The sequence below is a fragment of the Agelaius tricolor genome, unplaced genomic scaffold (genome assembly GCF_023055355.1).
Source record: "Agelaius tricolor isolate 1412-34295 unplaced genomic scaffold, bAgeTri1.0.p SCAF_13, whole genome shotgun sequence".
Taxonomy (NCBI): domain Eukaryota; kingdom Metazoa; phylum Chordata; class Aves; order Passeriformes; family Icteridae; genus Agelaius; species Agelaius tricolor.
This window is the reverse complement of record NW_027269273.1, coordinates 4569537-4593548: the sequence shown is the minus strand read 5'-3', so window position 1 is coordinate 4593548 and position 24012 is coordinate 4569537. Positions and strand designations below refer to the sequence as shown.

At 44.3% G+C, this 24012-nt stretch overlaps 1 protein-coding gene across 3 annotated transcripts in view; it reads right to left on the bottom strand.

Annotated features, from left to right (window-relative positions):
- The window catches only part of MICU1 (mitochondrial calcium uptake 1), a 93989-nt gene that overhangs the window by 6379 nt on the left and 63598 nt on the right, over positions 1–24012 (bottom strand). For all 3 annotated transcript variants that reach the window (XM_071438471.1, XM_071438468.1, XM_071438470.1), the window contains 3 exons: positions 23191–23388; positions 7545–7682; positions 2341–2449 (listed from right to left, as the gene is read on the bottom strand). In XM_071438471.1, the coding sequence (XP_071294572.1) occupies positions 2341–2449; positions 7545–7682; positions 23191–23388 (445 nt within the window). The remainder of the gene's footprint in view (positions 1–2340; positions 2450–7544; positions 7683–23190; positions 23389–24012) is intronic.

The window sequence follows — 24012 nt, the reverse complement described above, 5'->3', positions numbered from 1 at the left end:
TTTTCAAACAGCGTTATTCAAATCAAATGATTTTCCACGAACCTCTCTGGGGCTCCAGCCCTGCTCCAAGCCACAGATCAGTGGGATCAGCTGTCTCCCTGTGCTTTGGCCCTTCTATGCCTTGCCCCAAACCCCACAGGAGTTATCCCACAGCTCCCTGCTGGCACCAGGGCTGCTTGGAAAGCCTGGCTGCACACAGTGCCAGGAAAAGTGCAATTCACACCCTCCTAAAAGGGGAATAAGCACCAAATTCAGTTCCTGCCCTGCTTCCAGCTGTGAGCCCAGGCTGGGGAAGTCTCCTAAGGAGTGCTTGTGATTTAGGAGAATGACAGCTATTATGTTGCTGGGAAAATGAAAGATGGGCTAACAAATAATCTGGGTCTTTTTAAATGGGTCATTAAAATACAGGTTTATGATCCTTTTTAGAAGAAGAAGAGACTTTAATTCAGCACAGAAAACAGGCTGTCAGGCTCTGGCTGTTTGGTAGCAGCCATTTTTTCCCCTCTGAAATTTTAAACAGCCCTTTTAAAACCATAATAATGTTTGCTGCATTGTTAACAGCAAATTATTACACATACCAACCTCTTCCTAGTCCCCATCCCAGTGTAGTTTTTACTTTGTTAGTTTGTAACCAGCAACCTTGTGAAAGCTTCACTTTTGGGAGGGCACACCCCATTTATGGTTTATTTAAATCTGATCCCTGCCCAGGGAAGGTTCCCTTAGCCCAGCCCAGCACTCCCAGCTCAGTGGCTGCACAAGCTCATTAATGGCACATCATTAAACAGCAATCACACTGATTTACCAACTGCACACAGACCTAAATTCTGTGAAAATGTGTATTCCATGACAGGACAAATGCTAATTTCCTGTAGGCACTGAGTAAATTTGATTTGCTGGGCTATCACCTCCCCGGGGATGCTACAGAAAGGGCTCAGAGCAGCAGCAGCACACCCAGACTTGGTATTTTACTTTTAAATGAAAGGAAAATCCTATCAACTTCTTTTAAGTCTTAAGGTAATGGTGTTCTAAACCAAAAAGTACAGATGATTTCCCCCCAAAAAATTTAAGATGAGAAGGGCTGCTGACACACACAAGAAGAGATGTGACACGTTTGTTTCCCTCTGTAATTTCACTGTCCCCAAACCTATTAATGCCTTAATATTCCCACAACAGCAGCAGTTCGAATAGCTGGCTTCCAAAATGTTTAATTCTGCAGCTGCCTAAATGAATCAGCTTTAACTTTGTAGCAGACAAGAGTTTCCACTTAGTCTAAAATTCTTTTAATGAGTTTGCCATCTTTATTTTATATCCTCAGTCTGTTAAAAAAAAGAATCCCTCTTAAAAAAACCCAAAGACCAAAGCACTTGTGACAGATCCTGGCAGCAGGGTGGGACTTGGTTTGAAATTTATTTGGGGGATTTTTTGCCTTTTTTTAAAATCAGCGTGTCAGATCTAAGAACAAACCTGAGACAGACCAGCTCAGGAAAGGAAACATGGTGATAAGGAGAAGGATATGGATTGGTCTGATCAATAAACCACATTATTACCGAGGTCCCCAGGAAACACCAGCTCTGAGGTTTATTCAGCCCACTCCTCTGGACTGTGGGTTATCTGAGATTGAGTCTCTGGACAGACTTTAATGCTCAGTCTGGGACCTCAGTGGTGTTCCAGTGCTCCCCCTCTTTCCCTCCAGCACTCCCAGGAGCTCTGAAGGTGTTTGCTACTGCTTGGCTTCCCAATCAGAAATGCATCATCCAGCCCTTGTTTCTAGGCAAAGTCTATGATTTTTGAGCAAAGCTGAAACAAAACAAGGGTTGAGCAGTTCCTACCCCCAACCCCACTGCTGCTGTGCCTCTGCCATGTGATCAGAGACCTCCACAGAAAATAACTCTGCAAGAATTCTTTTACACTCTTTTTGAAGTCCTTTGTATAAGGGGGAAAAAAGGTCCCTTCAGAAGATGGGGATGAGGAGGAAACAGTGGTGTCCCTGGGATCTGGAAGCACAGCCTGTGGCACACTCATTAGCTCACCTTGCACACAGACAGCAGAAAGGTCCCTCTGGAGGTACCACCATGAAATCACTGCTTCCTCATCCATTCAGGCTACACATGCCAGCCTTGCTTCTCCCTCCACTGAAAACTGTGGGAGTACAAAGCCTGAAATCCCTCTTTATCCATGCATGTAGTGAGCTAGGCACCTATTACAGGAAGGAATTACACTTTGGGTACATTTTTAACCTGTCAGCTTGGCCTTGTCTGACATCTTCCCAACTCCAAAGACACAGCATGAGCTGTGCTCCCTCAGGCTTTCAGCACCTCAACACCCCACAGGTCTCAGTACCTTTATCAAGAGAAGCTCCAGCCATGTGGTAGAAGCTCAAAGCTGTGTCCACATCATTTATGTTCTTCAGAAAAGTGAAGAAGTTCTCCACCTCCTCAAAAGTCAGCCCCTAGGACACAGAAAAGACACTCATGTGGTGATGGGACAGAGATCATGGACACTCCTGGAAATGACACAGTGACCCACTGGCCCAAAGCTGCAGCCACAAGTGCAGAATCATCTGCACACTCCAAAAACTCAGCCTTGGCACCTGAGGATGTTTGGGTTGTGACCTGTACTTTTGTTCCCCTCCTGGCCCCACCAGTCCCACAAAGGGGAGGGACTGAAAACCATTTCCAGGTGAGCAGACCTCAGATGTAGGAGACCACTGCAAACAGGTGAATTGATAAATTGATTTGAAGCCTGCACACTTGCAATGGCAATATCAAACAGTCCATGTTTGATATTTTGATTTGATATATTGATATTTTCAGTAACCTTTCCTGGTTACTGAGAATTTCACTTTCTGTGCTGACAGACACTGACCTCCAAGAAAACATTACATTTAACCTGAAGCCATAGAAAAGGTTTCCAAAATTAAATGATAAACCTAAGATTATAGGTGTGTAGTTTGAATAAAAGTGTGTAATATCACATAGTAAAAAACTTAGAGCTTAAGATTTTAAAATACAGTAATATATATAAAGCAAGATAAAAATTTTAGAGCAGAAGCTAGTCCTTCTTCAACTTCTTCATGAGTTTAAGTAATGTTGTGTAGTTTGATAAAAAAGTCTGCATTGCAAGTCACAAGTAGTTAGTTATTGAGTTAAAAGTAAAAATAATTTAAGTGTCATTTCTTAATTAAACAGTTTATCTTTAAAAGACGTTGTAGAGAGAGATACATCTCCATTTTGTAAATTGTTAGTAAAGTGCTGTAGAACTTAGGGTTTATGAGACTGTAATACAGATAAGAACTAATAAACATATGAATCCAAACAAGAAATACCATCTCACACATTTAATCCCAACCCTAACAACAAAAAAAGATTAAAAACTCAACAAGCCCATGCACTGTAAGGTCTCTCCCAAGAGATCCAGGGATCCCTGGGGGAATTCAGGTCTTACCCAGTGTGGCAGAAGGTGACACTAAAGCACAGAAGTGTCCCAGTTTGCTTTGCTGCTGGAGGCAGGATCCCTGTCTGCTCCACCCACCTGGGCCAGGTGAGCATGTGCTCAGTGACAGCCACACTCTGGGACAGTCATGGAAAAACATCCTGAGATCCCCAGGAGGAGAACTGCTGATGAGCACAGCTCTGAACCCCACCTGGTTACACTGCACCTGATTTTACCACTCTGTGCAGCTGCAGCACCACCACAGCACTGCTGGGGATGCCTTGAGAAGGCTGCCCTAGAACAGAGGCCGGACAGAGCTACAGAATAAAGCAGGGATTTATTAAAAGGATCTCCTCCATGGATCCACCTTGGGCAGCACAAGAGCCCAACCAGGGCTGCACCCAGGATGAACCAAAATGGTCACAAAATGAACCCAAGATGAACCAAAATGGGCACAAAATGAACGACTGCTCACGGGGTCTCTCTCTGGGATCAGTTCTGCTCCATTTGCATCTTGCAGTTCATTGTCCCATTCCAGCTTTAGCCCCTGCAGTCCCACCCTGCTTGTTTTTCTCTCTCCAGCCCACGTTGTTTGTGCTCTTGGGGCTGAGATTTGGATCATTTGTCCTTGGTGCCCAGCTGGAGCAGGAATTGTTTTGTCTCCCTGCTCTGTGCAGAGAGCTCACCATCCCTTAATGTGAAGCTCAGACCCACACACTAAAGCAGCACAGACTCTGAAATATAAAAGCTAAACCTGAAGCATCACTGGGACAGGAGCTGGAGCCTCCAACTCCAGCAAAGCCATGGCAGGGAGCCAAGGGAGGAGGTGAATCATCACCACAGTAATAACCACTCAGACTCCCTCTCTGGGACACATAAATCAGCTTGTCAAGAGTTCAGCTCCAGGCTCCTCCTATCCTGCCTGGCACGACAGATTAATAGAGCAAGATATTAAAAATCCAAACTGCAGAACACAGCCCAACTCCAGGACCTGGATGTGTTCAGCAGGTACTGTCAAATATAAATTTACACAATCTGCTGTAACTCTGCTCAAACAACTTCTAATCAGGGAAAAAGCCACCAATCTTTTGAAAGAAAAAGAACATTTTTAAGGTCTTTCCATACAGACATTTGGGGCTGTTCCTATCTTGGCTGTAAGGGAGTAAGTGGCCCTGCAGTGATGATCTGTGTGTGCACTGACACATGCAACAGCAGCTTTGTCAGCCCTGGACTCATGGATCTGGGCCAAAAAGAATGAGATGGCAAAATGGGAGAGCACATGTGGACAACAGAGCTGAGTGAAGAGAGAAATCCCTGGTAACTCTGCAGGGAGCTTTCCTTGAATGTCTGCCTGCTCCTCGTCCTGAGGGGAACACTAGGATGCACAGCAGAATTAAATTAAATACTGTCCTAGGGAAAAAATAATCCAATAAATCAGGTACTTCTGCAGGAAGCAATGCAAAGATCCCCCTGTTTTGTACAATGGTTCTACAAGAGAAAACATCTTTGCAATTATCATGATGCCTCCCTGCCAGAGCAGGGCACTGGGAGTGTGGAAAGCCTGGAGGAACCAAGTGTGGCCACTTCCAGGCCAGCAGAAGATCTGTGCTGTGATCTGCCTGCTCTGTCTGGGACACCTGGGGGTTGCAGTGTTCTAAGCAAAGAGCCATAAACCTTGTATTTCCTGGGATTCCCAAAATGGCATTTGCCAAGGCCAAGCAGCACTGCTGTCTGTGCATAATGGAGCCCTGTTTGGAATCCTGCAATGGTTTGGCTGGGAAGGGACCTCAAAGCCCATCTCATAGGCAGGGACACCTTCCACTATCCCAGGATGCTCCCAGCTCCACCCAACCTGGCCTTTGTGGTGCTTTCACCAGCTGAAAAAACCAAAACCAGTGACACAAGTGTATCCTACAAATTGTGGCATTCACAGGGACAAAACCACTGAATGTCTGTAGCAAGAATACCATCAATATTATGAAATTTCATATTTTTTGAGGAATCCTATAGGTGAGGCTGGCATAAACATTAACTCTGTTCCAGCTACCAAAATAAAATAAAAATCAGAGATTGGGACAGCCTCAGGCAAGTCAACAGATGAATGATCACATCTTTCAAGGCATTTGTAGCTCCAGCTGTTATTCATAATCAGCTGAATCCTTTCATCACCCAAGTAATCCTCACAAAACATAAACAGGGAGATTCCAGAAGCACTCACCTGCTTGTAACACAACAGCTCAAACATCTCCTGCAAAAATGAGGACTGTTCACCTGGGAATCCAGGTCCAGCCAGGAATTCCACCTTACTGCCACCCCCTGCTAAAAGCCCAGCCAGCCCTTGAAGCACATGTGAGAGATGACATGAATCACTGGTTTCTGAAGAGACAGCTTGGTTTTCCAGCAGTTAGGGGGGCATAAACCAAACAACACATTGCTTGTGAATACTGCTGATGATTCAGGTCCTTCTTAGCAGGAGAAAAGCAGCTGTGTAAGTACAGCTTGGGGAGGACACTCATAAGCAATGTTAGACAAAACAGTGTGTGGCAGCTCTGCTGAATAAGCAAAGTTCACCTTCCCAGGGTAAAATGGGATTTTTCCTCAAGGAAAAAAAATAATGAAAGTAGATTAGCAGTTAATAGAAGAAAACTTATCACTCTCAAAAGCAGGAATGAAGAATAAAAGCCTTGGAAAACAGCTAAAGATTAGATTAAACCCAGAGTTTTATTGTTTTGGAGGCTGCCAGGGTTGCCTTGCACAGTCAAGGTAATTGCATCAGACAAAGAAGACAAGGTCTGGCAGATTCCATGAGAAAGCTCTCTCAAAAGAACTGCACTTCCAAGGGAAAGCCTTGCTGGGTGAGTCTGGGACAGTTCTGGGCATTTCACCCTCACCAGTGTAAGCAATCATGAATTTTTTACCATTTCTGTTCCTTACAAATATTTTTTTTTGTCCTATTGCTCATTTTCTCTCCTTGAAAGTCCTTGGAATAAAGGAAGATAAAGATTTGCTCTGAATCTGGCTGGCTGTAAATAGAAAGACAATCTGACTGATTTGGGGATGAGGAGTAAGGTAAGAACAAGAAGTTCTTCCTCTGGCACAGATGTCAGGGTCTTGGCTTACACATGAAAGGAAGAAAACATCTGCTGTAGGAAACCTTCCAAAATAAATTCCTTTGCCTCTTTTCTCACACAGCCAGCTACTGTTCAGTAATATACACACACACACATATATCTATATATATAAATCCAAAAATCACAGCAAAAGAATCAACAATTTGCAAACTTCAAAAGCAGAGCTGATATTTTTCTATTAGACACATATTGCATTTAAGCACTTTTTCCTGGAGAAATTAAATTATTCCTGTTAATGTAGGAATCCCATTCAGGAACAAAAAGAGCTGCAGACCCTGGTCAGAACTTGTGTTTTATAACACACTTGGCACCTAAACCAGTAAAGAAATAAACTCTGGTTCTGATGTTAGAAGAAAGCAGCTCTAAAACAGCCAGCCAAAGACTTTCCATCCATTCTCACTTTGATGAATTGCTTGTTTATATCCCAGTTAATAAAAGAACATTCCGGCTTAATAAAAGAACATCCATTACAGGGGCAGATGTAAAATTCTAATGCTCAATAATTTCTCAGCCCGTACTTGCCTTACCTGATAAAGCACATCTTGTGGTATGGATATCTTATTCCAAGGACTCTCCCTGAATTAATGAGTGTAGGGTCTGCAAACTTACTCCTCTCTAAATTGTGAGTAATTTTCCCCAGAAGTTAATAACTAAATAATAAACTGCCTGCTCACAGAAGTTAACGAATCCAAGGTCGAGCCAGGAACTGGGAGCACGGCTTCAGTGTTTGTCCTGGCTCCAGACCCAGGGTACCATTCAGCAAATTGAATTTTTAAAATTACAGCATCTATTTTCATAAGGAACAAGCCTACAGGCTGCACTGGACACCAACCACTGCACTCCCAGCTCTTCCCTCTCTCCCCCACAGCTCAGCATGGAGCGGACACTTTTCCAAAGAGGATGGGGAATTGCTTAACTCATTTCTCAGCCCAGCCTGGGGCTGGGTGGAATTTTCCCAAATTTTCCACGAATGCCACTGACCTCTCCATCCTGGAAGTGCTTCTTGAGCTGCTTGAGCATGACAGTGAGCTTCTTGGACTGCACCCCGCTGTAGGCCAGCAGCATGCTCCCGAACTGCCGCTCCGTGATCCGCCCCTCCACCGGGTCGTGCCGCTCGAACTGCGAGGGAAGGGAACGGGGAGGTGAAAACCAGGAGCAGCACAAAGCTCCACCTCGGGTGGGAGGCATGAAAAAGGCACCATAAAGAATTAATATTGCAGGAAACTCTGGTGAATGAGAAGTGTTGATGTGCTCCAGGATCTGCTTTCCCCGGGATTGTCTCTCCACATTGGCCCTATGTGCAATTCCTTGGACAGCTCTTGGGAGAAGCCTCTGTTGGAGTCCTGGATGCTGAGAATTTTAGACTTTCTGTACTAACAGAGTCTAACCCCCAAGAGAACACTGCATTTCACAGAATTCTCAGAATCACTGAGTTGGAAGAGACCTCCAAGATCATCGAGTCCAACCCAGCCCTAGCACCTGAACTAAACCCTGGCACCCAGTGCCACATCCAGGCTGGTTTTAAACACACCCAGGGATGGTGACTCCACCACCTCCCCTGGCAGTTCTTTATCAGCCTTTCTGTAAAAAACATTTTCCTAATATCCAACCTCTATTTCCCTTGGCACAGCTTGAGGCTGTGTCCCCTGGTTCTGTCAGTGCTGCCTGGAGAAAGAGCCCAGCCCCAGCTGAGCACAGGCACCTTTCAGGTGAGTTTTCATTTGACCTGAGGCCATGGAGAAAGCTTCCCAAATTGATTGATAGCACAAAGATTATGAGTGTGTAGTTTAATTAGAAGTGTGTATTATCACAGAGTAGAAAACTTAGAGTTTAAAATTTTAAAATATAACAATATATGAGACAAAATAAAAGTTTTAAGACAGTAGCTAGTTGCTTTTCTTTACCTTCTTCTTCATATGTTTAAGTAATATTTTATAATTAAACAAAAAATTCTGCATTGTGGACTTCAAGTAATTAGTTATTAAAATAAAAGTAAAAATAATTTAAGTTTCATTTCTTAATTAAATAGTTTAACCTTAAAAAAACTTACATAAAAATAGTTAAACATTTTATAGCTTATTAATAAAATACTATAAAACTCACAACTTATAATATATATAAAAATAATAAACACCTGAATCTAAATACGAAATATCATCCCGAGCACTTCAATCCCAACCTTAACAAAAGTAAAAAAACCAAACAAAAAAAACCTAAAAAACCAAACCAAAACCAAAACCAACCCACCAAAACCCAACATTTAATGTGTGAGGCCACCTGTTGAGGTCAGGACCTCCCTGAAGAAATTGATAACGTGCAGCTGTGATCTGGAAAGAAAAAATCCCCAGGGAAAAGGAAGAAAAAAGAACTCAGAAATCCCTCCCAGCTTTATCCCACAGGACTGGGCTAATGAGTGGCTGCTCTAAACAGGACCAGTGGTTAATAAACCAAAGAGAAGTCCTGCAATGGTACCAGTGTCCCAGCAAGGGAAGCTTCATGGATGTCTCCAGAACTTCACCTTCCCCAAGTTCTCCTCATCCTCAGCCCCTTCCAGTCCCTGGCTCTTACAAATGCTGCTGTGAGGCCCCTGCAGAACTTGCAAAAAGCCCTTTTGAGAAGGGCAGAGAAGGTTTTCCCCACTAATCCATCTCTCCTGCAGTGGTTTGTCTCCCAGCTTGCACTGCAGGGGAGGAGGGAAGAGCCACTGCCCAGCTTGGGAAGGTGCTGGCTGGGAGCACCAGCTCTGAATAATGGGGATTTCATCCTTTCCTCTTCCCCCTCCTCTGTCAATCTACCAGCATCAACATCAGACTTCACCCAGCTTCACAGATCTCAGCACTTGGGATAGATTATATCCCTCCAAATTCACCAGGAAACACAACACCAACACTCCAGCTGATCACAAGCCAGAAGATGACATTTAACAACAAAATTAATCTTTTAACTCATGGGAAACAACTTGGTACCAGTGACTGACATTCTGCTGCCTGCTGAGTTGACCATTCCAGCCTTAGCTGCTCTTCAGTGCTAATGAAAATTTAATTATTACCACATCAACCAGATTTTGGCTGCTTTTCCCAGTGGGAAACCAAGGGATTCCTGATAAGTGGAGCACCAAGGCTGGAGGGATTTGTATGGGAGACTTTGGCAGGAGGCAGATCCCAAATGGAGAAATTCTGCTCCTCAGCCCCTTGTGCTTTCACCTGAGTGGCCCACACAATTTTGGGGGAAAATGCTGATTTTTACTGTCATCTATACAGGCTTTGGGGATCACTCAGGATGCAAAACATGGGCCTCTCCTGTGCTGGGGAAAGGAGAGGGAAAACTCATTTTTGGAAATGTTCTTCATTAAAAAGCAAAAGTAGTAGTTTCTGCCATGCCTGAAGAATGCAAAGAAAATGCCCCTGGGACACAAAAATTTTCCATCAGTGCTGCTTTTGAAGCTTTCTTCTGCTGTAATATTCCTAATTTCATCCCCAAAGACACAAATCAGCATTTTTCTACCAACAGCCTTAAAATACCCCAGGTTTTAGCAGAGCTTTAGGTAGAATCTTTAATGAAAGGCTAGGAAATGTGTCCAAATAGCTCAGCTCAACCTTCTAAGTGGTGACTGTGCTTAGAAAATCTCAGCTTGGTGTCTAAAGCCCATCACCCCCTCTCCCCCTGCCCTGCACTCAGGATCAGCCCCATGGGGTAACACAAGCAAGCACAGCTCCCTGCAGATTGGGCAAATAAAGAACCAGCTCCTTGTGGGTTTTTTGGAACTAAACTTTTAGACTGTGGTCAGTTTTGCACTACCAGATGCAAAAAAGACCAGGAAGGAAAAAATTAAATACTTTTCATCTTCATTTTTCTACTGATACACCACACAGCTATTCACAAGAAATAATAAAAAAAAAGCCTGGAAACGATGGAATTTATGCTGCTTGTTATTTATCTCATTTTAAAATGAACATTTCTAACATTAAACGAGGACACTCAGATGCCCACTGTCATGTACAGCCAGGTCAGCCCAGAAAGGGGCTGGGAAGTGAGAGCTGGTCCACATCCATTCCCAAATTCCAACAGAAGCACCACTGAACTGAGTAAAAGCAACAGCATTACAGTGAGGGATAAAGAAAGTTCAAATCTTCCCTCCAAGCTGCTGTCAGATGCATTTAAATTAATTACAGAAGGGATAAGCAGGCCATGTCATTTAATTTCAGGGAGGAAATTCTGTTTATTTTTTTCTGCTATGTCAGAGATTGTGTTTATCCATAAAGAAACTGGGCTCCAAAGGATTTGTGAGTGGAAACTTATTGATTTCTGATGAAAGAAAATCCCCAGGTAGCACTGACACCCCCTTTCCTGGGAGCAGAGGTACCTCCATGCTCATCTACCCTCTGGAATGTCTTCTAGCCTAACACAACTCAGCACTAGGAGATGAAGGAGGGTGCAAAATCTACAGGAATTTGTCTTTCAGTACTCAATACACAGCCTACAAACAGTGTTAAGTGTTAAAATCCTCTGGGTATTTGAAAAAGCAGGAAAAATAGTGCCCATTCCCAGGAAATCACAATTGTCTGCCCTCAGGCACAGGATGATACTGTACAGGTTATTGTTCTGTTCACTGGGGGGGAAACAACCCCACACCCTCCAGGGAGGGGCTGCAGGGCACAGCACACTGGGGTTTATTACAGCTACCAAGTCCTGTGACAGCCTTTTGCCCTTTATGGATCCTAAAGAAGGGAAAGCAGAGCCAAAGCAGAGCTCACCTGGCATTATCCAGAAGGGGCTGGAGCAGCTCCTGCTCCCAACATCCCACCAGGACAAACAGAGGACAGGGAGGTCCTACCCCAGGCCAAAATCACACCCACAATCAGCCAGCGAGTCCAAAACCTCCGGAGCAGCTTCCACCGGCAGCCACTTGGTGCCAGCAGTGGATTCTGCATCTGCACCAGGCAAGGAGAAGGGGAGAGAATGCTGGCCAGGCTTCTTTCTGCAGGCCAGGACACCCGAGGTGCTGAAGAAATTAGTTTGAAATGTAAAAAGGCTTGAAAGAATTTTGAAATTCATTCAGAGCCAACGTGATGTGAAAGGAAATCCGAGGTGTTTATGGAACAGCTCAGCGGGAACTGTAGGAACAGGAGGGAATGGCTTCAAACTAAAATAAGGGAGGTTTAGATGGGATATTGGGAATTAGAATTGTTCCCTGGCAGGGTGGGCAGGCCCTGGCACAGGGTGCCCAGAGCAGCTGGGGCTGCCCCTGCATCCCTGGCAGTGCCCAAGGCCAGGCTGGCCAGGGCTGGGAGCAGCCTGGGATGGTGGAAGGTGTCCCTGCCATGGCAGGGGTGGGATGAGATGAACTTTAAGATCCCTTCCAACCCAGGCCATTCTGGAATCCTGTGGGAGGGGAAGAAAGCAGCAGAAATGGGGTGCAGCCCTTGACTTCACCAGCTTTGCTGGCCCAGTCCCTGTAGCCAGTCCAAACACACAGCAGGGTATTCCCTGACTTTTTTGTTATTTAAAAGATTACCCTTAACCTTACACACGTGTTAAATAGCCCCAAACTCCCCCCAAACCTGACAGGATGAGCCTACTCCTGCTCCTCTATAAGATGAGATTCCCAGATTTATTCAAACAACCCCACAATCCTTCCTTCTGAGAGAAAAGCTTTCTCACATGAGGAGAGCAGAGGACAAATAAGCAATTTCCCTGCTTCTACATCTCCTTAATTGCACAGCTTTATGGAAAGGCAATACAAGGAGCCATCATAAAACAATAGGCCCATAATATCTTTTCTTCCTTGCTTCATTGTTTTTTTCCTCCACTAACTCAATCCATCTTCCCCTGCAGGAAATCAAATCCCAGGCTCTGAGGAGCATCCAGCCCAAAGCAACTCAGAGACACCACCATAAGAAATGTCCTGGTGGAGAAATAAAACCAGGTGGAAGTTCCTAAATGCAGACATTGGTTTCCTTCCATCTCTCCCTCTGCCAGCAGCAGCTCCCATGGCCTCAGAAAAAGGCCAAGTTTGGGTACCACACACACTTCTCAGGGGAAGGTTTCTCTTCCCAGCTGACTCTCCTTCCTCCTCAATACATTTTTCATAATCAATAGTATTAATAGGGGAAGATTCTACCTGAAACTCCAGTGCTACTATCTGTGGGAAATGGATTTGTAGAGAATTTTCAAAGTTTGACAGAAGACTCACATAGTATGTATTTGTATGTAAACTTTGAGACAAGAAATGCTGACTTAGAAATGTCATGGAATAGGACAGACATTGTTGAGAGAGAAATGGAATTAGAAACAAGTTTTAAAGGATGGTTTTGCAAATAAGATTAGATTCTTTGGAGAAATGGAACTGTGAAAGATGTATTGTAGTAGAACTTCTGAGGGGTAATTTTAGATGATTGGTTTTAAGGTATTTACAGCATGGTGTTGTAGTAAAAGTTGATAGGTTAAGAAATATTTATAATGTATTGTAATTAGAAAATAGTTGGCTTTTAATTGTGATGGTGTGAATCATAACATCTGTATTGCTTTACTCTCTACATAAGACTGAAAAGTTTTTTAAGCATTTATTGATTGTTTTATTTCTGAGTTCTCAGTTGCCCCATCTCTGTCTCAGGAAAGGGCATAATCCAACAAATACCCTCTCTAACCAGAGGAGGGGAGTTTAAAAAACTGTTTCAAAAAGGAGGAGCAGTGTTTTGTGATTGCTGCCACCAGACCCAAGTGGGCACAAGAGAGCAGCCCCTGCTCTGCAGCTGGGGAGGGGACACCAAAACCCCAGAGAGGGCTCAGCAGCACCAGACAACCATGAGTGCCTGGCAAAACCTCCCAAGGAAAAGTGGGATAAACTGATTATCCCCTCCTTCCTAAGCTGGCATTTTTGGGCTGGACACACACTGGTGGCTTGTGTCTCCTGCTTTGTTTGCTGAAGAAGAAAATGGCTGAAATAACCTCCAGGCCCCTGCACTTGGCACAGGCACAGACATTTGGGATCCACCAAACCCCATCGGTGCAGGAGGGAAACACCCAGCTGTAACTGGAGCCAGCACCATGAAAACACAGCTCAGATTTTCCTAAAGCAATGCCAAAAGGATATACTTCCCATCCTCTTCAAACACTCACATTAGCTAAATATCCAGCTGTATTTTAGCAGCCTCCTAAATTTCTAGGAAGGTTTCCCCTAAAAACCAATCAAACAGATGATGTATTCCCTGCAACCTCAAAGCAAGGATCTTAAATAAATAAATGTATGTGTGTCACATTCCTAATTGAGACAGCAAAGAGAAATACATCTTCAAGGACATTTGGATGGGGAGAGGAGTGTTGAGGGATGATTTCTGAGCTTCTTTCTGCAGGTTAAACAAAACCATCCACAGGAGAAATCTTGCTAATACCAATTCTGTCAGGTTTAGGGGTAGTGGGAAAAGGTGACCTGTTCCCAGAGCTGCTCTGTGCATAATAAGGAATCAAAAGGGTCTGGGAAATAATGATCTGTAGGGTAATATTCAGATTCATAATATATGACCCTTTAAAGTGGTATTTGCTCAAAGCTTTATTTGACAGGCTGTAATACATTATTTATCTGCAAACTACTGCAGCACTGGCTCTGTTTACTGTTCTGGAGAAAGAGGCTGCCAGGATCTCTTGTCAAGTTGCATATACAACTATGACAGGAAGAAAAAGAAAGGGGAAAACACTATATATCTCCCTAAATCCCAGCAACCTCGTCCATCCAAAAAAATTTAATGTATTTGTGAGTAAGCTGAAGTGTTTGCACAGGCACTGAATTACTGCCAGAAGAAAAGAAAGGGAAAAGTTTCTCAAGGCTTTTTGTTTGGGAAGATTGAAGATTTAAAATACTCTTTTTTTTGGGGGGGGGGGGATAATTATGCTGAAAGGTTTCTTCTGTGGACATGGATCTAAAGCACTGGGTTTTGCAAGATGAAGCTCAGCCTGCTCTGGACACAGCCTACAAAGAGCCCCTGGGTGTAATTACTGCATTATTTGGTAAAACCCACCCAAAGACACAGCTCTAAAGATGTTCAGAGCTGCCAAAGTCAGAGGAATGAAAATGGGCAGAAGGAAATGCCAAACCCAGCCTGGACCATTGCTTCTTTTTTACCTTAAAAAATAATAAAGAAATGAAGGAAATGGGAGCTATTTTCACATGAGAAAAATCCAATCTTCCAAATGCTCTCCCTGTTCACACTTTCCCCCCTCTGCCTAAGTGAATATGTAGCAGCCAGATTAAAAAATGTCCATCTGTCAGCAGCAGTGCAATCCCAGCAGACCTGATGTTGGAGAGAAGCTTTGGAGATTTCATTGACCTTGGCAAGCCACTCCTGCTGCAAGGGGGAAAAATTCATTGCCATCACCAGCCACTTGTTCCGCTTTAATGAGCAATTAAAAAAGGTTATGTAAAGATGGCTGCACCTGAACTTCAGCCCCATGAATGAAAAGATCTTCCTGCAGGCTCTGAGCAGATCAGGGTTTTGAAATTCAGTGCAGTGAGGGAATGACAGGAAGGAAACCTGAAGAAAAGGAATCAGTAATGCTAAGGAAAAAGGACACGTTGATAAATTAAAGGGATGCAGAGGGGGCAGAGTTGAGCAATCTCCTCCCATGTCTGCTCTCCAGACCTGGCTCTGCTGCTGCCATCCCTGCCCTTGACAATGCTCCTGGTACCATGGAACACAGCAGTTTTTCTGTCCTGCATGCTCCCTGAATAAGAGGAAAGTTCAGAAGCAGAACAAAGTCCCAACCCTCCTGCAGGAAAACACACAGGACAGTGGAGCTGCAAGAACCTGAGTGAAGCCATTACTCTGAAAAATCCCAATATGTAAGTCTCCATGGAACTGCTGTACACAGTTTTATTAAGAAATACAGCTCCCTCACTGCCTGTTAAGAGTTCACACAGTTTTCTGCTTGACCTTGGTGTTAAATTCTCCAAGAAGAACAAGTTTGCAAGAGTTTAATTCAGCCTAGCAGGGAAAAGGGTCCTGCTTCCATGTTCCTCCTACATCAGCAGAAGCAAAGCCAGGGCTGCAGCACAGCCAGCAATGTGTGGAGCTGCAGAACAGCTCTGAATTCAGAGCCTGAAAGGGGAGAAAGAGCAAGAGCACTGAGTGTTTATTCATCCAGCAGCAGGAGGAGGCACAGGTCAGGTACCTGCTACAAGAACACACACAGACATCCCCAACCTCTTGCCCACCAGCTTTTGCTGCTCCCTGCTGTTGGCTAACTTGGTTGTGCACACATCAACAAGAGCATCTATGCAGAATAGCTCCTATTTCCTAATTTATGGACTCTGATACAAACCTCCACACACTCCTGTGGCAAGGTAATGAATGCAAAGAGCACTCCTGGGATTTCATTTGCAGGGGTCCCACACAAGGCTCTGCTGCACTGCAGGAGCTCAGCAGTGGATTTACACACCCCTCATAAACCAAAGGAGCCTGTTGGTACAGAGCAAAGCCTTCCACTGCTGCTAATGATGCAATAAATAGAAATTCCAATAAAACCCTCCACAGCTTCCCCTGCAGAGCCACTGCATCAACCACACTCAAGTCACCTGGTTCTAACACAAGCAAGGCAGTTCCCTCCCCAGGTGGGTGCCCCATGAAGCATCCACCCCAAACAAGAGGATTCCACAGCTGCTCCTCTGTGTCCCAGCCATGCTCACAAGCAGCTGCAGCACATGAACTGCCACACACACCCTGCCAGCCTCACTGGCACACTCCTGCATCACTGGATATTTTGGTGACCAGTGACAGACCCAAGGGAATAGCCTGAAGTTGTGGCAGGAGAAGTTTAGGGGATATTGGGCAAAGGTTCTTCCCCCAGAGGGTTGGTCAGGCATTGAACAGCTTCCCAAGGAATGGGCATTGCCCCAAGGCTGCCAGAGCTCCAGGAGTGTTTGGATAACGTTCTCAGGCACAGGGTGGGATTGTTGGGTGTCCTGGGCAGGGCTCCATGATCCCTGTGGGTCCCTTCCCACTCAGGGCATTCTGTGATTTTACAGCTGACATGCAGTTGCTCAGTATGCTCTCATAATCCTGAGGCCCCCAAAAACACCCCCCAGACTCTCTCAGAGTGAGGCACTGGGAGGGTTTGATTTCTCTGGCACAAGTTTCCTCACCTGGACTAGGGAGGAATCAGTCAGGAACAGCATTTATGGCATCTTCTGACTGAGGCACAAAGCCCAGCTTTTGGTAACTCCCCTGTGACAGTGAAACCCCACCCACCAGCATTCCCCCTGCTCCATGGAAAAAGGGACTGGAACTCAACCTGCCTTGGATTTCAACTAAACTTTCCCTGGTGCACACTTAGGCATTTCATTACCTGCTCTGCTGTTCCTGATTGATGAAAATGACTTGCCTCAGACTCCTTTATGGTGACTCCTCGTGTTTACTGAGACAGTTATCTCTCCCTTCTGCCCTTCCTTTAAGCTGCACATACCACGGCCTCGTAACTCATCCCTAGCCTCAGATTTTTTTTCCATACTAATGTTCCACTCTGAATTCCCCCCAGGTCTCTGGCTGACACTGGACAGGAAATGAATGCCAGCTTTTCCCCCAAACCTGAGATGGTGCAGTCAACCTGAAAGCTGCATGTGACCCTTTCCACTCACATGCCAAGACAAAAGCAGGCTGGCAGCTCTGAATGCTGTCAAAACCAGGATGAGCTGTCCAAGTCACTTCCACTGCCTGCCCAGAAATTCCCAGATTCCATCTGTGTATGCTGGACTGTGCCTCCTTAACTGCAGAGCTCCCTGATGTGAAACTATTCACACTGCTTGGAGGATCCCACTTTTAACTGGACATGTCACACAATTCTGTCACCCAGCACCCTTTCATGGCTATCCATCAAAGGCAGGGACATCAGCCTCACTTTGTTCCCTCAACTTCTTCCAGGGAAATGGAGAAGAAGGAATATGTAGGTCTGCAGGGTCTCCTGGTAACTCCCCTCTCCCTGGCACTAAATCCATCATGGCTTTGTCCATCTCTGACTTCAGTAAGTTCTTCTGGAGGGTAGAGCCTCCATATCCAGATCCTCTTTTCCTCCAGAGCTGTTTAAAGGTTATTAGTTATCAACACACCTTTTATCTGGTCAGGGCCTGACAAGAATGACACATCACTCATCCTCTGGGATAGACAGGGCACTCATGGGGCACACTTTAGGCTTTCTGTATTTAGCCATCAGCCCATCCTCCTCTCCTTCCCCTGCAGCCAGGCCAGGAAATCACCAGCAGGGAACACAAACAACTTTTGTGCCTGTCATTAATTGCCCTACTGAAGAAGCAATTCCACAAGTACTGGTTTGGCTTTTCAGATGTAAGGATCATCTGAAGGAAGAGAAAGCAAATCTGGAGCTAAAGCAGGAGTTCTAGATATCCAGGATATAGATATAGAACTGACAAAACTGTGTAAGTACACAAAATCCACTACAGGACTGCTGAAAAGGCAGAATTCATAAGGAAAAAGGGAAAACCTGACATTCCCCATCATTGTTCCCACAGGGGCTGGGTCGGGGTGAGGTTGAAGTGAGAGGATCAGCAGGTAAAGGAAACCTTGAGAGACAACACAGCGGATCATGACACAGACTGTCGTAAAAGTGACTTAAAACCAAACAAAAATGTCTTGTCTAAGTTCAGCAGCAAACTGACCTCTAAAAAGTCTGGGGTTTGGGCCCTTCCTTACCAAGCTCAGCCAATCTGACACTGTCAGACTTCATTTTTCAGGCTACTCAAAACCATTTACTTAAATTACTCATTTCCCCCTAAATGACTGCAGCAGAAACAAAGATATGTGACTCATTACTGCAAGTTTTGTTACTGTTAACAAATCACTAAAAGCTGTATTGCTCTGCCAGCCTATATAAAAACCAAGGCAGAATCCCAAAAAATCTTGAGTAAGCTGGTAACAACAGAGCAGTTTTTAATACCTGCTACAGGATTACTTGGATACTAACTATTCCAACACTGGGACTCAGAAAGGCACTTACAGATTTAAGTTATTACCATAAAACCCAAATCTGAAACCAGAGTATTTGTTAAGACAGGCCTGAGATCCCAGAGGATTGAGGACTTTCTAAGGAGCTGTGGGCAGATGGAAGAGCATCCAGCACCCCTTCTTCATAAAAACCAAACCAGGCAGTAACTCTATTAGCACTGGCCATGAAAACAGGAATTTCCAGGATAAAGAGGTTACTCCCACATCACCTGTCACAGAACAGACACAGAAGATAAGGAATTTTCCAGATGACAGCAGTGATGTCTTGTACCTTTGCCATATTCTTACAGCATCCCATTTTACTTTGCTTGGAAGACCTTTTTCTTGGGAGGGACATTGAGGCATCCTTAATCCTTGGGTAAGAGGAAAAATATGGAGATGAAATCAGTGCTATCAGCAGGTTTTGGGGTGCCTTGCAGGAGTGACAGAGACATGAAGAACAAAGGGCTCACACATCTCTTCTATGTGCACTTCCAGAATCCTAAAAGAATTTAGGCTGGGAGAGCCCCAAAGGCTGGCTGGGACTCCTTTTGGTCCTCCAAGGATACAGGAGTATCTGGGACAGGCACTAACAAGCAGAAACAGCATAAACAATGATGTCAAGTCCTATTCATCTTCCAGACTCACAGAGATCTTCCACTCAAAAACCAAAAAAAGAGCCCAACACCACCTGTCCCAAGGGGACATGTGAGAGCTGCAGAGCCTGTCCAGATAAACTTGTCACTGTTTGTCAAAGCAAGCCACAAGTAAAGAGGGACTTGTGGCCATAGGACCTTGCCAGGAGCCCCATTTGCTGGGCTGGGTGCTGTGGCTCAGCCTTAGCTAAGCAGGACCACCCCATAACCCAAAAACTGACCACAGTTTTCTCCAAGTGGCCAAACCCCAAAATGTTGAAATAAGGCATTAAAAGCTTCTCCTCTACCTCTGGCTGTGGTTACTTCCCTCATCCTTCCCTTCCTGCAACTGAGTTGACAGCTGAGTCTTCATAAAATGATGGAAAATATACTTGCATAAAAAAAGAAATAAAAGCAGAAAAGAAGAAAACAGCAGGCCATGGTTACTTAAACCTGCTATCAACACTTCAGCCATAAGGAACATTGAAATGTTCAGGGCTTTGTCTGAGTTAATTCCTCTGTGAGAGCTTCTGCTGAATCCTAGCAAGAAATATGCATGGGTATTTTGATTAAAAAAAAAAATGAACCAAAATCAGTAAGAGGAAGATAAAGTGGGTTCAGATGGTCAGAAACTATTGTTCCACCTTCAGTCAGCAGAAAACAGCTCAAGTGTCTGAACTGCAGAAATGCCTGGATCCTGAGCTGAAGGGAAAAAGCTTTAAAAGCAAGTTTTTTCTTAAAGCAGCTTTCTTCCAGATGAGACAAAGCCAGCATCCCAGCTGGGGAACAGAGGCTGCAGCAGCCCCAGGAGATTCTTCAGACCTGTATTTCCCCAAGGACCTCCCCAGAGCTCTCATCATGAACAAAAACTGGGTTTCAAATCAACATCCCAGCTCCAGGCCATGCTCCATGCAGAGGATGAGCAGATGAGGGAAGAAGAGTTCAGCAGAGCACCACTTCTCACATTTTCCTGATTTACATGGTCAGGGTGAACCCCTCTCTTCTCAAGAGACATCTCATCTCTGAACTGCTGTGCTTTTCAAGCAGCTGAGGTCATTAGGGCACTCCCTGGCAAAGGAACAACACAAACCCACCAGACACTCTGGGAAAAGCTCCTTAAGTGTGAACAAACACATCAAATGTGAAGCAAGGAGGAAAGCTGGGAGATCAGGTCAAAAGAGATAAAAGCTGAAGAGGAGAGAAGCCACATTGCATAATGCTGGGGACAGAAATAGGCCTGTTTTGCCTAAATCAATGAGAGTTAGGAACAGGAAAATCAGGGCTTTGGTAGCATGAACTCAAGGAAAAGTTAAGTTTGGCAGAACAGAGCCACCAATGTTTCAGTGGAACTGAGTATCAGCCTGGTGCTGGTAGAGAGTCAGTAATGATGCCTTCATGATATTTGATAACTTACTCAGACATAAATATCTTTTTTTGTCCCCAGTTATAAATAATCTGTTAGAAAAGCAACTACTATTAGCCAGGAAGATGCACAATTGACTGAAATCATCAAGAACTAAATTGTCACAGCAGAAAGAGAAGAACAAGTATCATGAAACTGAAAAGAAAAACCCCCATTGCCTCTTAATGAGGGAAGTGGGGAGCTGTGGAGGGAGCACAGGGTCAGGAACACTTCAGTGCCCACCCCTGGAGTGAACAGGGCAGGGGAAAACCAGGGCATGGAAAAACCTCTGCTTCTCTTGCCTTTACATTCAGGTTACACCTGATGTTTCTTCACCTTAAAAAGCATTTTATTCCTTTCAATTTGCAGAGGCACTGAGGAGATGACCCAGTTCACAAAGAACATTTTCTTCAGGCAGCCAATTCCCCCTGCAAAGGCAGGGCCACAGCACCTGCTTTAATGGCCAGGAAATGAAGGCAGTGAACCAGGCAATTGCCTTCACAAAAATAAAATAATCAGTCCTTGGGTCAGTTTCTTATTTGGATTTGTAAATGCCAAATAAAAAAGGAAATAAATTCAGTTTTAAATTGCAATGACTGACTTGATAAGAACTTAAGAAAATGCTGATCACACAACCTGAGCATGTGAGCAATAATACACCAGGCTGAAGTGACAGAGCTCTGAATTCTGTAATCCTGATAGGCTGGGGGGCATCTTCTTATGCACAAATCCTGATTTCCAATGCAAATAAAAGCCTGGCTTTGCTCAAGCCAGGTTGAACCCTGCAGCCTGATGCAGTGATGGGCACCATTTCCAACTGAGTCAGCTCTACCTGAGAGCTGAGACAGACCAACAAGTCCCCTGTTGCTGTCCTTCTACTGATTTTATACAAAAGAACCAGATTTTAAAGGGTGATGCTTAAATTCAGGTTATGTGATGAGGAGCAGGAGGCTGGGAGCTGGTGTTAAAAGTCAGGGCAATGCAAATTAAAAAGGAGATTAAATTCAGAAGAGATGGACAACATTTCTCATAAAACATCCAGGAGTGAACAACAGAGGTCACATAACAGAGACCACCTATTTAGGAGGATCTAAACAAACCTTGAACACTTTCTCAGCAAAAACATTCAGAATAATGAAGCAAACAGAAAAGGTGGGGACAAAAGCAGAGATGAAGTGTGGTATTTTTGGGGTTCCCCAGATGGAGGAGGAATGAAGGAATCTGACTCCATGTTCTCAGAAGGCTAATTTATTATTTTATCTTACTATATTATATAAAAGAATGCTATACTAAACTATACTAAAGAATAGAGAAAGGATACAGATAGAAGGCTAAAAGATAATAATGAATCTTGTGACTCTCTCCAGAGTCTGACACAGCCTGACTGTGATTGGCCATTAAGTTAAAACAATTCACATGAAACCAATAAAACAATGACCAGTTGGTAAACAATGTCCAAAGCACATTCCAAAGCAGCAAAACTCAGGAGAAGCAAATGAGATAATACTGTTTTCATTTTTCTCTGAGGCTTCTCAGCTTGCCAGGAGAAGAAATCCTGGCAAAGGGATTTTTCAGAAAATATGACAGTGACAATGAAGAGTTTTGGGAATGTTATAAATCCTGGTCCTTTAGGGCCCAACTCACTGATTAGGACTGAGACCAACCTTCCTCAGCAAGGCAGCAAGAGGCCACTCACAACCTCTGTTGTTGTTGAAATAAGGCATTAAAAGCTTCTCCCTTAAATCATCCCCATCAGCAGTGCCAAGGCAACAGCCAGGCTTTTAGAGGGACACACACCCAGGATGTACCAAGAGCAGCCACCAACAAATGCTGGAGATGTTCCTTGGGGAGTGCCACAGGCACTGAAATGCTCATCAGGGATTTAACAGCTTGGATCTGCAAGTCACAGCTGTAGAATTTCCCCCTGTACCCTTCTCAGTCTCTTGCTCCTCCTCCAGAAATTTTCCCCACTGTGAAAAATGCGTATTTTATGATTGGCTTTTGGCAAATATTCAGATGAATATTATATGTGTTAAGTTAGAAAGTTATGCTGCATTAATCTTTTTAGTAGTGTGTTAAATCTAGTTTTAGGTTTAAAAGGATACTTTCTTTAAAGAAAGGACTTGCAGTGAGATAGCAGCCACAGGACACCTGAATCTTTCAGAGAAAGAGAATTTATTGCTCCATTATCGAGTTCTTCCTGCCTCACTCAGCTCTGAAGACTCAGTCAGGATTCAGAGGAAGAAGCTGACACTGCCCAGACAGAATCCTGGGTTTGAATGGAATTTATGCATCAAGGATGAGGTGTAGGAATATGCAACAGGCTGTTGCTTTTAAGGGTTAATCCTCTGTTAACGTGGGGCCTTTTTTTGGGCTTATTTTGCCCAGAAAGAGGTACCTGGACTGCCTGTAACTCTTTATTTCTATTGTCTCATATTGTCTAAATTATTATTACTCTAATTATACTGCTATTTTTATAACCATTTTATAACTATTAAACTTTAAAAATTTTTAAAAAACAACTGCCTGGCGTTTTTCACACCCACCCTAAGCACAACCCACGCTGCACTGCCCTCCCCTGGACAAAACCAACCATTCCAAACCTCAAGTTTCAGAATGTCGTGCTGCAGCTTGCGCTGGAAGTCCAGGAAGTGGGAGATGGTGAGCTTCCCCTTGAGGTCAGCCCCGAAGAAGTAGGTGGTGAGGGCGGAGTTGAAGCCGGTCTTGAGGGTGTTGCCGGTGGTGGAGCGGTCCCGGTGCCGCATGCCCATGCTGGTCTGGGAGCGGATGATGCTCTGCACCTACAAACCACAGGGACATGGCACAGTCAAAACCACAGCAGTGCCTGTGCCAGCCTTTGTGGGGCTACCAGCTGTTGGTTTCTCTGTGCCAGGAAAATGAATACACAAACATCAGAGGTTTATTGTGATGGTGTTCACAGGGGTCTCAGGTTGAGGGAAGAGATGAGGATCTGACTCCATGTTTCAGAAGGCTGATTTATTATTTTATGATATATATTACATTAAAACTATACTAAAAGAATAGAAAAAAGGATTTCATCAGAAGGCTGGCTAAGAATAGAAAAAGAAAGAATGATAACAAAGGCTCTGTCTTGGACTCTCTGTCTGAGCCAGCTGACTGTGATTGGCCATTAATTAGAAACAACCACATGAGACCAATCCCAGATGCACCTGTTGCATTCCACAGCAGCAGATAACCATTGGTTACATCTTGTTCCTGAGGCCTCTCAGCTTCTCAGGAGGAAAAATCCTAAGGAAAGGATATTTCATAAAAGATGTCTGTGACAGTTTATGTCCAAAAAGGAGACAGAGGAGTCCTTTTACTTTATTCAAATAAAGGGAGAGGCCATGGGGCATTCCACTGGGATCTCTCCAACTTTTGGAGGATGCAGCCTCCCTTTTTAT